This window comes from Talpa europaea, assembly GCF_964194135.1.
Source record: "Talpa europaea genome assembly, chromosome: 11".
Classification (NCBI taxonomy): domain Eukaryota; kingdom Metazoa; phylum Chordata; class Mammalia; order Eulipotyphla; family Talpidae; genus Talpa; species Talpa europaea.
Window position 1 is genome coordinate 69,540,997 of NC_140078.1, and position 17,320 is coordinate 69,558,316.

At 50.1% G+C, this 17,320-nt stretch overlaps 2 protein-coding genes across 5 annotated transcripts in view; one reads left to right on the forward strand and one right to left on the reverse strand.

Moving 5' to 3' along the window:
- Positions 1-8,499, forward strand: part of DCAF1 (DDB1 and CUL4 associated factor 1) — a gene marked incomplete at its 3' end in the record, with an annotated part of 55,986 nt that extends 47,487 nt beyond the window's left edge. For 3 of the 4 annotated variants that reach the window (XM_084248268.1, XM_084248270.1, XM_084248269.1), the window contains 2 exons: positions 4,046-4,298; positions 8,441-8,499. In XM_084248268.1, the coding sequence (XP_084104394.1) occupies positions 4,046-4,298; positions 8,441-8,499 (312 nt within the window). The remainder of the gene's footprint in view (positions 1-4,045; positions 4,299-8,440) is intronic. The other variant, XM_084248271.1, reaches the window with a different exon arrangement.
- A 4,267-nt stretch (positions 8,500-12,766) lies between these two features.
- RBM15B (RNA binding motif protein 15B) lies at positions 12,767-15,771 on the reverse strand. Its single transcript, XM_084246741.1, has one exon. The coding sequence runs from the start codon at positions 15,754-15,756 to the stop codon at positions 13,078-13,080; it is 2,679 nt and encodes an 892-aa protein (XP_084102867.1). The 5' UTR covers positions 15,757-15,771; the 3' UTR covers positions 12,767-13,077.
- Between the last annotated feature and the right edge of the window lie 1,549 nt (positions 15,772-17,320).

Genomic DNA, 17,320 nt, shown 5'->3' on the forward strand with positions numbered 1-17,320 from the left:
ACAGTTTTTACTCTCAACTCCTTTGGCGTTTTTGAGTTTTCATTAAGAGATATGTTAGTGGGATTATACCATATCTATTTAAGCAAGTTTCCTTTGTAACCTTAATTCTGTTGATTCATGTGTTTTAGCATCTTACAGTAGTGTTGCTATATTTACTGTTTGCATCAGATTTCTCCTCCCCACCTCTTCCTGTGCCAGCTTGATTTTTTTTTTTATATCTGTATCTTCGAGAGTACTGATTCATTCTTCCATTATATCAAATCTGTTTTTGTTGCTTTTTCCAAGATTTCTTTTTTTTTGTTTTTCCTGTTTACTTTTTTTTTTTTTAAAGATTTATTTTTATTTATTTATTTATACAAGCACTGGGTACAGTCAGAAGCGCGGGAGGGTGAGAGAATTCACCAGAGCCAGAGCAGGGAGCAGAGCAGGCAGAAGGACCGAAGCACACTGCTGAGGGGAGCAGCGGGCGGCAGGAGAGGTCTGCACGCCTTGTGCGACCCTCCTCCAATGGCTGGGGAGTGGCCAGGGATTGAACCGGTTCTGCAGAGGCTGCAGGCAGCTTCACAACCCGGCACTCAACTGCTGCGCCACCAGGGAGGCCCACCAGCTTGATTTTTTAAAAACAAACTCTCTTTTATGTGCTCTACCTGATTTTAAAATGGAGACTTCATTTTCATGAATCATTTGCTATTCAAAGTTCTGTCCTAGTCTAGATATCTGCTCTCACATCTTCTGCGATGTTCCAGGCGTGACTAAACATAACCCAGGGGTGCAGGCACCTGTTACCAATTACCAACACCTTTGAATTTGCCTTTCCACTTTAGTGAAATTAAGAAGCTTAAATGGTCATCTGCTCGCCTATAAAATGGTCCAGAAATAAAATGCCTATTAAATGGTTATTTATTTACTACAAAGTTTTAGAGATATAATTTATATGCCATAAAAACAATTGGCTTTTGCCCATATGTTTAAATAAATTTGGAGATTAACTTGAAGAGATGAACTGTACCACTATATTATTGAATGAAAACATACACAATCTATTTCAGCCATAAATATTTGGTTCCTGGGGTTGTGAGGCTGCCTATCGTAAGGCTTTTGATGAAAGCAAAGATAAGTCACTTATATTGAAATTTTGGTATTTTTTTTTTAACTTTTATTTCTGTATTGTTTTAGGAAAACAATTAGGAAACATTTTTAGGAAAAAAATGGGTAGGTGCGTGATGTGGATGAGTTATTTCTAGATTTCTCTGATCAAGGCATGTTGACGATTATTTCCTATATTTTGAAAAGCCAGTACATTTCAACTATTTGTAGTTATATTTCAATTTATTGAAAGAACACAGGGAATAATGTTCTTTTTCTCCACTCCAATTTGAACTCTGGATGCACTATGTGCTGTGCTTCCTGTATGTTCTCCACTGCATAGAAGTGGAGAGTGTAAGAACCTTTATTGGTACATACTTGCTGCAAGCCTGGTTAGTCATTCCTGAAAGGGCTTTATTGCTCTCCCCAAACACTGAAAATGTATGTGAGCTAGATGCTGCCAGTGAGGGAAAAAAAAATACAAGTGTTTGTGACCCTGAAATGAACATTTAGGTAGATTTCCTTTTTCCTGTCATGGTCATATAGGTTTTCATGGGCTTCTGGGAATAGATGTCAGCAATTTCTTACGCTAAAGATTAAGTAAATGTTGGATTTGTGGAACCCTGGAAGAATTTGGAATAGTATCTATAATTCAAAGCTTAGATCTTGGTTGACTTGTTTTCTAGAATTGCTCTTGATTTGGGAACTTTTTTCTTAGTTATCTTGAATTAGTTAAGCTCGGATGTTTTTATAGAGAATGACCTTCCTAAATTTGCTGGTTATTATAGATAGCTGTTTGAACCGTTTACTCTAAATTGTTACCTATCCTTTCAGCTGTGGGCCTTTAAAAGTTCTGCTATTCTGAGATATTGAAAATTTATGTAAATTGCCACAGTCACATAATTCATAATTGGGACAGTCAGGGTTCTAAGGCCAAGCTTGTTTGACCCCAAAGCCTGAGCATTTTCTCCTATTCCAGACAGTGATGAGTGTGCATGTCAATAACTATGCATTGATGAATTAATTTCTGAATCAAAAATAAAAGCTATACTGTCTTAAATTTAAAGTGTAATTATTCTGAGGCTTTGGAGACACAGTGCCCTTGATGCTCTTTTCTTTAAAGTACTTGTTTTTCACTGTGGTACTTTGTTAATGGATTAGAACTAAGTTTGGTCAAGGTCATGAAATACATACCTGGAAAAAAAAGAGGTAAAAAGTTGTAATCTGATAAGCACTTTGGGCTGTTCTCTGGATTTTAACCCTTTTGCCCTTGTACAGTTACTTGCATGAACTGATGTGCTTATAGTGACCAGGAGTTGTGTCTTGGTGTATCATTACTGCCTTCCAGACTCTCGGCTGCTTCCAAGTAGATGACTGCTGCGTTAGTCTCTCATGTGGAATACTGTGCGGTCCAGACTGTGGAACAGTGGATAGAGGTGCATGCGTGCGCACACACTCTGGCATACACAATACACAAGTTAGAGGCACTGGGGGTATTTGTATTTAAAGGGATCAGTCTTTCCCATACAACTGACCAGAATTGTTGAAGTTTTAATCACCAGGTCAGACAGCATATGAAAAAGTCTCTGAATGGTGTTTCCAAAATAATTTAAAGCCTGTAAAAGCAGATACCCTGCTGAATGTGAGCCTTGCATGCATTATAGTGGATCAACACTAGTGGCTGGACAAGCATGAAAGTGGTTGGCATGCAGCAACACTTTAAAAATGTTTTGAAAATATTTTTTCTTATGTTGGACTTGTTTCATCTATACTTTCTTCAGTATGTTAAATATATGTGTTATTGCAGGAATTAGAATTCTTTTGTTCCTGACATGGCTGACAAGTGATGTTTGAGCAGAAGGATAAGTAACTGAATGTTGGTCACATTGATATAAGGACACCTGTCATCATCCTCAAAGCAGATGCATCCTTGCATCCTCTCCTACTTGAAACAGGGTAACAGTTTAGATTCCAGTGCAGAGTTGGAATCTGGCAGATGTTAGGAAACATCAATTTGAAAGCCCCACAGCTAAGTATTTCATTGGTTTTCATGCCTCCAGGAAATTCTCTTAAGAACACAAGGATGGATGACTTCTCTAGCATACTGTTTTTTGGCTTAGAACAGAAATTGTGGGTATCTCTTAGTGTTCTCTATTGTAAAAGTCTTTTATTGACTGTTTGGATTATTGGATGCTTAAGGTAGCACTGTTAGAGGTTTACCCACATCCTTGGTTACAAGAATTTGAAGGGCTTGGGAGCCCTCCTAGGCAGACGTGTTCCTTTGTTTTGTTACAGTGTTGCTTTTTAGATACCAAGTAGGAGGAGCTTTTGTTCCAGTGTTTCAACTGACTTCACTTGGTTTGGTTGATGCAGGAGAGAGATAAGCACCTCCTAGGATCCATTATTAATTAGTTATAGACCTAGACTGTTGATGGCAGAGACCTCTGTGAAGCAAGTTGTCTGCTTCCTTGGATAAGGTGTGCCTGACCTGTAATTTTTTTTTTTTTAAAGATTTATTTATTTATACAAGCACTGGGTACAGTCAGAAGCGTGGGAGGGTGAGAGAATTCACCAGAGCCAGAGCGGGGAACAGAACAGGCAGACCAATGAAGTACACTGCTGAGGGGAGCAGCGGGCAGCAGGAGAGGTCTGTGCGCCATGTGGGACCCTTGCCCGGCGGCCGGGGATTGAACTGGTGGAGGCAGAGTCTGCGGGCAGCTTCACAACCCAGTGCTCAACCGCTGCGCCACAGGAGAGGCCCCCGACCTGTAATTGTCTGAGTGCTTGGGGAGCGTTTTGGGATATTGGTCATTGAGAAATCTAGTTGGCCCATGAAGTCTGTGTTAAACTAGATCACCACTCTTTACTCACGTTTCCGCCCTTGCCTTTGAGAAAGAGGGACAGACTGCCTTGGTAGCCTGTGTGGGTCAAGCTAATGAACCTCATGTTCTCTTACCAGGAAGAGGAAGAACAGGAGGAAGAAGATGATGATGAAGATGATGATGACACCGATGATCTAGATGAGCTTGACACGGACCAGTTGCTGGAGGCAGAACTGGAGGAGGATGACAACAACGAGAACGCAGGGGAGGATGGGGACAATGACTTTTCTCCCTCTGACGAGGAGCTAGCAAACCTCCTCGAGGAGGGAGAGGACGGGGAGGATGAAGACTCTGATGCAGACGAGGAAGTGGAACTGATCCTGGGGGACAGTAAGTCTAGGGCTGACCATGAGGCTGAGCCTTGGCATCCAGGGAAAGGTCCCTTTGCTGTGCCAGCCCAGCCCAGAGGGCAAACCACACCAGGGCTCTGTGTCCTATAACTATAGATTCACCACTCTGGCCCCTTGAAGACAAGCTACTTCATATCTCTTTTTCTCTGCTCTCCCATCAGACTCTGTAAACCGAATGGCTGTTACCATCTTTAAAACAGAGGTTGGCAAACTTTTTCTGTAAAGGCCACACAGTAAATAATTTACATTTTATGGGCAGTGTGGTGTCTGTTGCAGCTGTTCAGCTTGGCTGTTGTAGTGTGAAAGCAGCCAGAAAATAGGTTGTAAATTAATGATTGGCTGTGTTCTAATAAAAAGTTATTTACAGAAATAGGTGGTGGGCTTGGTTTGGCCCATGGACTGTAGTTTGTCAACCTCTGCTTTCGAGTATCGACCTTAGAATGGAAGGTTAAAGTGTAGTTCTCTCTGAGGGGCAGCTGCTCTGGGGTGCTGTACCTGCTCCTTTCTAAAGTGATAAAGAAATAAAGTCCTCTTGTGGAGGAGCCCTTTCCTGCTGTCTGCTTTTCCTAATCCCGCTTAAGAACAGGGGGCAAAGGTTTCTCTTTGGCTGCTGTTTTGTTCCTTTTTTCCTTTCTTACTCCAAGTTATGAAAAACAAACTCCAGTTTTTTCTAGTAATTTTGCATTAGGATAGCTTTCTGAAGTCAAGTTGTCCCCTAACTTTGCTAATGAATCCTCATAAACCAGTGAGTAGTTCTGAGTCGGCTAGTTCTTCAGCTATTTTCTGCATGTTTCCAGGACCTATTTGACAGTATCGCTGTGATGTATGTCACTGTGATGGGTGTCACTGTTGACAGACTCATGCTTGCTGTGGTCCTGGTTCTTCCTAGTGCTGCCCTGCCTGAATGGGGAGTAGTAATCCCTGTGATATCCAGCCATTTTTCATGTAGCTAACCTGACCAGCATTCTCACAGTCACAGTAGGTATTCTGTCTAATATGGTAGCTGCGAACCACATGTGGCAATTAAACTTAATTAAATTAAAAATGCAGGTCCATATTATATGTCATGAGAAACACATTTGAGTCCCATATTTTCATGCCCACATTTTACTTTCCCTATTTTAAGTAGTAATGTGGCTACCATATTGAACAGCACAGATACAGAACATGTCATCACAGAAGATAATTCTGTGCTGACCTCGACCCAACAAACGCTGTGTTTCTTCATAATATATGCTTATTTTTTATAATCGCTGATGTTTGGTGTTAGAGTGTGTGTGTGTTTTTGTATGCCTGTTGTGTGTGTAAGGTGGGTGGCATGTATATTTAAACATCTATAAAAGATTCTCCTATTCTGCAGTGACCTGAATCTATTTTCTTTGGGATCAATCTTATATGTGTTTCTAACCCACAGGGTTGAAGGCCTTTGGCTTGGGGAAGACTTTCTTATATAAGTCCGCTTGTCAAAGTTGTGTGTTGAGGAAGGTCTCTGGAGACTGGGAGGGGGAGTGCCTTGTGTTTGCCCATCTACTGTTTATCAGCTTCCATTTTCCCATTCTTGGAGGTTGAGGTGATTCATCGGAGGAGGACTTAGCTTGTTTCTAGCCATGGTCAAAAAAGCCAGGTAAGGGGGACTGAGGGGCAAGAGACGCCTGACAGTATTGATGTGAATAAAAGGACAAGTTTCATTGAACTTTTTTTGTGTCATCTATGAATAGTAAGATGTGGGGTGGAAGTGCTATTCACTTAGGTAGGCCAGGGAGACAGCAAGCCATAGTCCAACACGGGAGAGAGTTTCACTTTGATGTTTAATTTGTATATAAAGCCACTAAACTTGTATTTGGCCTGTAAAATGACTGCTTCATTTAAGCCTTTAAATCTTCAGTTTAGGAAACGCCTTTTTTAAGTCCAAGAGGTAACCTGGAAAACTTATGAATGAGAATGTTACTTTAACTTGGTGGGAACATCTGATGTGAAAATGTCATAAGATGACAGCTTGAGCTCTAGAACTGAGGTGCAGTGTGGAGGTGGCACCGGCAGTGTGCGCGCGGTTGCTTTCTATATTTTAGAGACACCCCCCCCTCCCCCGCCCGCCAACAGCAGCTTGAAACAACAGGGAGAGCATGCTGTGCCCTTGGTTTGCTGACATTTTTGTCTCACAGTAATCCATTAGAGGGTTACCTTTGAAGCCCTTTTAGGATATGATGGAAGTCATTGAGACTGTAGAAAACCACACCCCGTGTGCCTCCACATAACTTTGTCCAGGCCTGGGATCCCACAGACTCAGTGACTGATTGCAGATGCAGAACCCCAGCCCTCGAAGAGAAAAACCTTGACTCTTGTGATAGGTTTCACTCGGTTCTGTCCCCACATAAATCCTGCTTGTTGTAGAGAAACAGGCTTAATAGACACTGCAGGGATTGATTAAATTCAGACTGCCAATGCTAAAGGGTTTTTCAGAAGGGGTGGACCTGCCCGGGGTTCAGATTGGGTCTCTTCAACACTTGGAGAATGAGAAGCAGCTCGGGAAGGTAGAGGGGGAGTTTGCCACCTGAGTGCCCAGATACGCTGTGCTGATGCTCACACCAGCTGCATTTACAGCCCTCAGCTGCCTGCAGACTTTCAGGTCTTAGCAGCTGCACAGCTGATGGTTTGGCATTGTTGGCTTCTTGACTGCATGATAAAGGAAGTGTTTGGAGGTCTGCCCTGGGCCCAGGACACCGTGCTCTGCTTGGCTCTGGGTTGGAGACCTTACCCTTTCCTGCTGGAACTGCCTTTTTGATCTCTTGAAGCAAGAAAGCTGGTGAAGCTTAGTTTGATTCAGCTGTTGGGTATTCATTCTTTGACCTCTCCATCCTGTTCTCCATTCCTAAGTTGAAAGGCCATGTTTGTGCCCTTTTAGACCCAGGAACCGTTTTTTCCAGCCATCTCTTTCGCTTTCAGGACTTTCTTGTATGTATCACGGCCATGTTTTTCCTTGGTTTTACTTCCATTTTCTTCCTAAAGATCATAGTGACTAAAGGAAGACAGAACCTGAGAACATGCGTTGTTCTTCCTCTGCTTTCCCCAGAGTTGGTGTCTTGGCTATCTGGGAAAGGCAGGTAAGGGATTTCTCTGGACCCACTGGCTGGCTCTCTCCACATGGGAACCCTGTAACTTAGGGGCATTTGTGGGGCTCCAGCTGAGGTTCTTATGTTTACTTCCTGGGGACCTTGTTCAAATTGTTTGCTGTGTTGTAATCACAACGGGCATGAAGACCTTTCCCTTCTCTTCACTCGGTAAACTAGAGTCCTCATGAGCAAGGTGCTGTATTTCTGATTTTGGTCATCCAGAGCCGCCTCCTGAGGGTTCTTTTTGCTACCACCTGGTTTTACTCCTTAATGGATCCTGTCAGAGGTATTAGTGTGGTCTGTTTACTGCCTGAGAAGGCACATGGCCCAGCAGAGGGCTGCTTGTGTGCCAGAGATGGTCTTGCCTTCCACGACATGGCTGCTCCTTGCCTCCAGCCTAGAATTCCTAGGCACTCCTTTGGCATTGCTGTAGGCTGGCCTGTACATTTTTTGGAATTTGTTCCCTGTATATTACGTTCAGAAATTGCATAGGAATAGGAATGAATCCTATGTTAACTAGTCTCTGCTTATGAGAGTGGACAAAGAATTTAAGAAAAAACTTACTATCGCTGGGCCCTCCCTGTCTTTCTAGTGGTCTGTGGGGTCAGGCAGGCCTGTGCTCATCCCTGAAGGACTCCAGAGGCCAAATGAGCCACAGGGGCTAATTCATGGGTCCCTTTAGCTGTCACTGGACATGCATGGGTGAGAGTTACAAAAGGGGCTTGACTGGTCCTTTTTGGGCCTCCCAGGCTGGAAGAATCTCTTGGAAGCAGAGGGTACCACATCCAGGCCCTTTGAAAGGTAAGAGAGTAAGAGATCCCAAGGGTCACCTCTTTGGCAACAACAAGTATTCTCCAGAGCCAGCTCCAAGGAGTTAATTGATGTGTTTTCTTTCTGGAAGCTGGCAATTAGCCTTGTTCAGGTAGAAATGCATGTGTATGCAGGTACTTCCTACCTGAAAGCGTCCTAAGCCTAGTGCATAATCTAGTTTCTCCCTTTTCTTACCTTTCAGCTGACAGCTCTGACAACTCTGATTTGGAAGATGACATTATCTTATCTCTGAATGAGTGAGGAGCCATCACCACACGGAAGAGATTCTTGGCAGGCGAGAAACTGAGTCAAAAGAATTCAGAACACCTTCCCTTCCCTTTTCCCCAGGGCTGTCTGTCTTTTAAGGAACTGCATGCCCTGCATTCAGAGGATTATGACTTATAGTCTCATTGGAATCTGAGAGTCCTTCCAAAAACAATAACAAACACAAAAAAGACTACAGGGGTTAGGCCCTATTCTGCTCCCCCCCTTCTGAGATGGACGTATCTTTCCTCAAGGGAAAAAAAAGGTCTCTGGGGTTATTTCACAATATATTTTCTTTGTATAATGTTCTTTACTTAAAGAACAAGAAATAGTTTTTTATAAAACTTAAAAAGGAAAAAAAAACAACAACAGGCATTTATAACTGAGGGTATGAACTTACATCCACCAGGTGTCCCGTCCCTGTACTTCATTTTCTGTGAAAGGAAATGATGTCTAAAGAACAATATAGAGGCATTTTTACACACATATTTAAATGAAAAGGAAAATCGTGGTTTCTTAAATTGATAAGGATTAAGAATATTTTATTATAAATATAATATATGATTTTTTAACCTGTTTTGTTGCCTCATAAGCGGTCAGGTTAGTTTTCCTTCGTGCCAGAGGTGGGAAGGCGCTGCTTGCTGGCTGAGTCGGTACCGACAGTCACCCTCCTGCATGGTTTGGGGGCAGAGCAAGGTCTTTGGATATTGGTTTTGTGGCGTTGAGGGAACTTGGGATATAAGTTCACACCCTCTGTTTTTCTTTGTGATTTAGTTTTTCAAAGATCTTTTTTTCTTCCCTTTCGCCCCAATATGGAAATTACAAATCAAAGGCCTTTTTCTTTAATGTAAAGTGTATTTATTTAAAAAAAAATACAAAATAAACTACAAGTCTGTCTTTGTTTATGGCCTTTCCCTGTTCTCTTCCTACCAAAGTGGGGTCTGTCCCCCCTTGCAGGTCTAGCTAGGCAAGAGGACTCCTGCCGGGAGAGGCGGCCTGGACAGACCCTGTTCTGCCCAGACGCAGCTCTCCGGGAGGAAGGGCAGAGTGTCTTCCTGGCTGTCGCTCTCAAAGGGAGCATCTACCCATAAGTGCCGTCACGCAAGGGGCGGAGGGGTGAGTTCAGGGCGCTGTCTGCTGTGGGCGTATTTCTTTTTCTGGGGTCTGAATCAAGAAGGCAGCTCCAGAGTCCAGATTTGGTAGAGGCGGAGTTAGGGGGCTGGGGCCGCTTTGGAGGAATAACGTAGGGAGAGCGAAGGACTGAAATTATCCAGCCTCCCTTGAGGTCGGGTGACTGTCCTTACTCTCCCCAAGGGACAGCTCGCCGGAGACTCGAGCGGCTCCTCAGCTGGGGCAGTTGAGGGGCAGCTCAGCCTTGGTCGGGCTGGCTCTGCACATACCCCACGGGTTTCTGAAACTGACCTGTGGTTAAGCTGCCACCACCGGGTAAGTGCCAGGTGCTCGCTCTCTTCACTCCCCTTCCTGCCTCACTACGTTTCCTTCCCCAAATAAATAGAAGACCCATGTTTCTTCCTTCTTTTGATTTTGCCCAATTAACGGCTTTTTGGTTTTTATCGTATAGGTATTCTGTAGCTAAAGAGAATGCTCTGCCTTTGCCAAGAGAAGAGGGGATGAATTTGGTCGTGGGGTAAACAAGCAAGACGAAACAGCTAAAACTCACCAGGGGCTGGCAAAGCCCTGCTGGGCTTCGGAGCACCACGCAATTTATCACACACTGACGTGGGCCGGTGTCACACGGGTACCTCGCGGTCCTCTACAGAGCAGAGGTCTCAGCGCTTACGGTGCTTCATGCCTCGGCTCAAACGGGCTGCTAGTACCTAACCAGTGAAGCAGTCTGACTGCTGGCGCTGAATGCGTTAAGAGAAAACAGGTTAAAAAATAGCAGTAGAGACTCGAAGTCTAGTTACTAACTCAACTGAGCCACTGTCTCCCTGAACTCTGCCCAGAGCTCTTGGGAATGCCCGCTGGTCTCTCAAGTGGAGCCGAGGTCTCCAGTCGGAAAGCAGAATTCTGGTTGACTTGACAACACACCCTTAGGAAAGTACCCTGGGAGGCTAAAGAACTATCAACCTTCTTGCTTATTCTACCAGGGCTGAAGAGCTGAGGAAACACACAGGATAGCAGCAGACCAGCCGCCAGGCAGCCTGCCTTCATTTGATCTCTGCTCTTAAGCAACACCTCAGACAGGACTTGAGCCCCCTGTGGAGGCGCTGGCTACACGGGGTTAAATCACTCTCTCTGGGACAGTCTCATAAATCAGCCAGGACCTTGGCCTACACACACTAGTGCTGGCCACGACCTTTTTGGATAAGGTCACGGGACTGGTGATGTCTCAACAGCCAAGGGAAGGAAGTGGTTAAGAGGGTCTGCGGAGGAGGAGGAAGGTCACACAGAGGGTTGTGGTTCTTCACCAAAACTGCAATTCTTTTTTGGGGCCAGAGAGGACATGCCCCCGGGGTGGACAGGGAACAAGTGAAGTACTTTCTCCCATCGGGCATTCTACGGGTCTCGCGGGAAGCTAGCAGGTGTATGTATCCTGGGTCGCGCGCATCCTCTCTGGGAAGCTTTAGACTCGACACAAGGCAGATCTGGCCTGTGACCCGGGCACTTGGGGAGATCTGCAATGTGCCTTCACACCACCCCATCTCATTTGCTCCAAGTGAGAGGCGGCCACTCCTGCTCTAGGGGTACCCAGGGGCCTTGCAAGCCTTCGACACCCCCCATCCCCGCTCCCTGCCCCAGTTACATGGCAGCTGTGGCCAAAGCTCAAGTACAAACAGGCAAACACATTTAACGCTTCCTTGGGTTCATGTTTTGTTAGGAACGTGCTTATTCTCTCATGGGCACCAGCTGAAGCCCCCAGAGCAGCACTTGCCCAGACACTGCCCCTTGTCTTAAATCTCAACAAGGTATCATTAAAAAAAAAAAAAAAAAAAAATGCTCCTCACATTGTGGGAGGGGCACGTACTCTCCATACAGCCCACGCCGAGCCCCAGCCTGCAGCTCGGTCTCTCCAGACACCTCAGTGGTCAGTCTGGCTGCTTTGCGACGGTAGCAGACCAGTCCTGGCATGGCCAGTAGACCCTGAGGTTCTGGACAGGTCATTTGAAAGCTTTCACTCGAGCTGTTCTCCTCAGCCCTGACAACGATCCTTTTGGAACATCCAAATCCCCACACATCCTGAAGATGGTAACTGGGCTGTGTTCTGCGGTGACAATTTCTCTCTGCCCTGGTCCCTGACACTGCTGGCTTCCACTGCCGGAGCCGGCCGTGCCGACTGCCTGACGAGAGCCAAGTGAAGACAACATTTAGCAAGAAAGGCTCTTTGAAGCCACCTTTCCCTCCCGGCGCAAGGATGCCTCCCGAGCTTAGCCCGAATGGCTTTAGCGCGAGCACTGCCCAACCCTCAGCGGCCGGGACCTCATTTCCTCACAGAAGCACCTGTTTCCCGGTGCTGACACACAGAATACCAGGCAAGAGGCCCAGGCGCACAAGCTCACCTGGGAACCACGTCAGTTAACAAAGGCATCTTCCTAACCTGCATCACAAGAGTCCCGCGTCTTAGGTTCTTCATCCAGGGAGTCAGTGTCTGCACAAAGCTCTTGGTGTGACTGGGCACTACAGGCCTGCCCCGCGGACACATCAGCCCTGAACAAAGGATGAGCCAGAATTCACACACACCAGGAAACGTTCAAGAATGATCAAGGACAGGCCCTCCCTCCCTCCCTCCATGCTAGCGTTTGGCTTCCAGCGGCCCAAGGAGTCAGGACAAGGGCGGCGGCCCGACACCAATACCCCAATACCGCACCTCTTCTCCCCAGGCCTACGGGGCCGCACCCCGCCACCACGGGCTTCCCCACCTGGGCGCTTTGCCCAATAGCAACAGCTCGAACTGACGGACACGCGCATTGTTGCGGGCAGGAAAACAGAACCCCACACAGCCGTAGCTGCAGGCTACAGACCTGAAGCTCACCACCTCCTTTCGCACGGGCTCTGCTCAGGCTGGCATCCCAGGGTCCAGAGCACAAACCGAAGCCCACCTGCTCTCAGTTAAGATTAGAAACTAATGTGATCACGGTCCCGGCTCAGCCCAAAGAGCTGAGGGGCTGAGAGCCACGAACGCAGCAAGGACGTTTGCGATCCGGCGGTGCTGGAAGAACCCCCGGCATTTACCGCATGCAGCCAGGTCTTCTATTCTTTGAGGAAAAAACACTTGATTAAGCCAAGACTCTGAACAGGATTAAAAATCCATCCTCTGACAAAGGCTTTACTGACAACTTTCCATACAGTTAGTCAAAAAATAAAAAAATACAGAACACAGCAGACAGTATCTCGTACACTAGAAATCAACATGACAAGAGTCCCTTCTCATCGCTGTAAAAAAAACCCCAAAACCTAAGAACTCAGTTTTGGTGGCGGACAGGACTTTGGTCGTCCACCCAAGGAACCAAAATAACCCAGCAGAGAATTCGAACCAAGGGAGAGGAGGGGAGCGGACTTTAAAATAACTGCTTTTGTGACACAAACATGGAGCTGGAGCAGACAGGCTCTGGGCTAGGCGGTGTCCCTCACTATGACTATCACCATGTGTTCTTCTTCTAGCTTGCCCAGTGTCCTCAGTGCTGACTGGAGGTACTGCTGTGAAAAGTCGCAGGGCGGGAAGGCATAGAGCATGCCCGTGCTGTCTCTGCCCTTGGACCCTCCCACCGGCAGGCTGATCACCCCCGCTGCCTGCTTCTGTTTTAAGTAGGAGACCAGGTTCCTGAGAAGCCGCCTTTGTAGGCCTGGCTCCACCGCGGGCATCCCCTCAGTGCCGGGGCCACTGGGGGCGGCCTGGGTGGCAAGGAGCACCGCATAGCCATTGGGGCTCCCCTGCTTGATGCGTCGAGTGACCTCGTCCAGCTTGGGCTGGTCCAGCCGGAGGCGCTGCGCGATCTTCAGCTGGGTCAGTTTACTCCCGGAAGTGTGGTCTTTGAGGAGGCCGCTGATAACACCCTGGTCTCCCTCTAGGATGTGCATAGATGTCGGGAAGCAGCTGTTTTTCAACACCAGAAGCCCATTCCAACCCAGCTGCAGTGTCTGGGCATATTCTGAAAGATTCTTGAGCTTTTTGGTCTCATGTTTTGGCTCTTCCAGAGGCTTGGGCTCGGCCTCAGTGGTCCGATGATTGCGCTCGCTCTCCCGCGTCTTCTTCCCGTGTGAAGAATCCGGAGCCTCGTGGTGGTGGTGGTGGCTCCGCTCCTCAGCCCCATGTCTGCTGTTGCTGAGGGAGTTGCTGCTCGACTCCTTGGTCCCCTCGCTGGAGTGGTTTTCCTTGCGGCTGCGCTCGGGGGTGCGGTCCGAGCCCCGGTCGGCCTGCTGCCCACCACCCTTGGTCCTGCTCCGTTCCTCGTAAGGAGAGTGGGTGGTCCTCCCACGGTCACTGGAGAGGCTCCTCCGCTTCCGCCTCTCCTCCCAGGGCTTGGGCAGGCCCCGGTCCCCATCGCCCCAGCGCTCACCACTCCGGCTGCGCATGGAGCGACTGTAGCCCTCCAGACTGTTTCTGCGGTCAGAACTTTTACTGGGGCTGGTCCAGTCCCCTTCCAAAAAGGTCCGGTCTCGGTCGGAGTACAAGAGATGCGGAGGGGTCCTGTCTCGGACTCGCAGGTCAGCATCCAAGTTCCGGTGCCGGGTATATCCATCCGGGAGCAGCTCATAGTGCACAGGGAGAGGGGAGGGCTGGTACTGCTGTGGATACCTTGTCTCCTCCGCTTTGGCAAAATCCACCCGCAGCCTGCGGTCTGGACCACCTAAAGGAAAGCCCCGCATCTTAGCACAGGCAGCCTGGGCTGCGTCCAAGCTCTCGTACTGGATGTAGGCAAAGCTATCTCCTTTGATGTGATCAATGGTCCGAATGCTCCCAAAGCGGTCAAACTCCCGGGCTAGAGCCGCCAGCGAGGTGTTAGGTCCCAGGCCACCCACCCAGAGGCGAGTGGTGGGGTTGGCCTTGCCGTAGCCAATCTTAATGGGGTTGCGGCCAATCACCCGGCCCGACATGGCCACCTTAGCCCTGTGAGCCATGTCCAGGTTCTGGAACTTGAGAAAGGCATAGGCACCACCCTGGCCACGGGCGGGCCTTTTGATCACCACCTCCTCAATGATGCCGTATTTCTCGAAAGCCCGTCGCAGCTCCACCTCAGACACGCTGTGGTCCAGGTTCCCGATGAAGAGGTTGCGCGTGGCCCGCTGGTCGTCCTCAGGCATCAGGTCCTCCTCACAAACCGCCGGGTAGCCGTAGGGGCGCCCGCGATCGTCGTACAGTCCGTAGTAGTCCAGGGCCCGCTCCCGGGACAGACCTACCGCCGCGGCAGCTGCAGCATCCAGGGCGAAGGCTGCCGCGGCGTGGCGGGCGCGGGGCTCCCGCAACGGCGGGGCGGCCACCGGGGACAGCGAGCGCTGTTTGTACTGGTAGCCGCCGTGCAGAGGCAAGTAGCCCAGAGGGTCGGCGGGCGCGGGCGGCCCCGGGGGCGGGGTGGAGGCCGCGGCGCTGCTGCTGCTGCTGCGCCGGCTGCTCCCGCCGCCGCCGCCGCCGCCGCGCAGGTACACCGGTTCCACCTTGAGCGGGCGGTCGTAGAGCAGCAGCTGGCGGGCCAGGGCGTGCTGGCGGGCCTCGCGCGCGTCCTGCGGGTGCCGGAAGTTCACGTAGGCCACGCGGCCCAGCTCAGGCGTGTGCGACAGGCGCAAGCTGATCTCGCCAAAGCGCTTGAACTGGTGGAAGAGCCGGTCCTCGAGGTGCTCGGCGGGCAGCGCCGGGCTCAGGCTGCTGATGAGCAGCGTCTTGTACTCGGGCGCGGCCGCAGACGAGCCGGGACCCGCAGATTCAGCCCCGGGAGGCGGCGGGGGTGGTGGCAGCGGGGACGCGCGGGGCGACGCACCTGAGGCGCCCGGGTCCCCCGAGGCCTTCCCGCCGCGTCCCCCGCCGCCGGCGCCGGAGCCCGATGAGCGGCCGCTGCTTACACGGTGATTCGCGTCCCCGGCGCCGCGTCCGTCGCGATGCCCACTCCCGCCGCCCCCGCTACCGCGGGGTTTGTCGCGGGCCCGCGTTGGAGCGGGGTGCTTGGCGCCGCCCGAGGCCTTGTGCGCCGCCCGCCGCCCGCCCGCCTCCGCCTCCCGTTCGCGCTCCCGCGGCCGCTTGGCGGACGATGACGAGCCGCGCCCGCTCGGGCTGGAGTCTCGCTCGCTCTGCCTCTTCATGGCGGCGGCGCAGCGGGCGGGCGGGCGGCCCGCAGGCCCCTCACAGCGGCGGCGGCGGCGGCCGAGGAGGCAGCGCCCCCGGCGCCGCCATCTTGGACAAAAGGACTCGGCGCGGCGGTGGCGGCGGGGCGGGGCGGGAGAGGCGCCCAGGGGCTGGGCGTCGCGTTATCAGGCTGCGCCGGTCGGGCCACGTGACCCCTGGCAGGCGGGGCGAGAGCCGCGCCGGGTGTACGTCATCGGGCCGCGTCTTCCTCGGCCACGTGACCTCGAGCGCGGCGGAGCAGCGAGCTCTGGCGTCACCATGCGGCCACTGTGGCCGAGACTCGAGATCGGAACCCTCGCGAGAGCCGGGATGGCCCTTAGCGCTGGAATTGCTTGGTCTTGTCGGAGCGGCAGCTTCCGTGGGTGCTAGGGCTCTGGGCCTTGATACAGAGGCGTCTTTTGGTGGTGAACCCCCCCAATTCTAGGGCTAGGTTTAGGCTGATCCCCTATCATCAGCTACAGGGTCTCCTGACCGGAGCCCAGGATTGTCAACCCCAAGCATTTAAGACCCCATCCAAGTCTCTCGGCCCACATCTCCAGCATTCTCTGCTTTTAGGTTCACTTGCTGCAGTCCCTGGAAAGGCCATGAGGACCATAGCCATGCATGCAGGCAAGACTTGCCTGGGCTCAGGAACGGGGTCTAAATAGGTCATGGGCGTCCAGTTAGCGGGCTCTAAAGGCGGGGTCACAGAGCAAAGGGCCAACAGGCTAAACCAGTTCACACAGCTTCCAGCACTTACCTCTTGCTGACCAGTGCCCTCTTGTCCACCTCCACGGGCAGGCCTGCTTCTCCCAAGACAGTGATGGGAGTTCCTGCCCAGGTGCCCAAGTTCCTTAGGGTGGCTCCATTCACTAGGGAGGGTTGCTTGAACCACTGCAGAACCAGACCCAACTTCAGCCACAGAAACTGTGGAGGGAAAAGAACACACCCAGCCCTTCCTCCCACAAGGAGAAAGCAGCAAAGACAGCTAAGAGGGAAGGTCTTGGCCGGAAAAAAATTCTAGCTCCATCCATGGATTTTCCAAACATCTTTCAGAAGCTCAAGACACTTCTATCAGGTTTTAGTGGCCCATCTAATTCTCCAAACAGAAAGTCTTGTTTGTGGCTCAACATTCTTGCTTTCTTCTTACAAATGGTACTACACAAATGTTAGGATTTTGATTAGCTACTGCCAGTCACTAGTGGGCTGACAGGCAAACACAATGATGTGCATAAATGATGTGACCTGAGATCTGACAAATTTCTTAGAAAGCACTGCATCTTAGCATGTCCCTTCAGGAGGTCTTTGCGCACCAGAGGCTCAGATCAGGCCACAGCTCAAGCCAGCAATTGGGTTTCCCAAATATCAACCTCAGAGAGAAAAGCTAAAAAAGTGGACTCTGGGGGGGCCTCCCTGGTCCCACAAGAGGTCGAGCACAGCACCGTGAAGCTATTGCAGCCTCTGCAGCATAAGATTGATCCCTGGCCAGGGAGCTACCCACATGGCACAGCAGAACTCTCCTGGCTCTCCCGCTGCTCCCCT

Coding starts and splice junctions, on each gene's coding strand:
- RBM15B (XM_084246741.1), bottom strand. CDS start 15,756: ATGAAGAGGCAGAGCGAGCGAGACTCCAGCCCGAGCGGGCGCGGCTCG.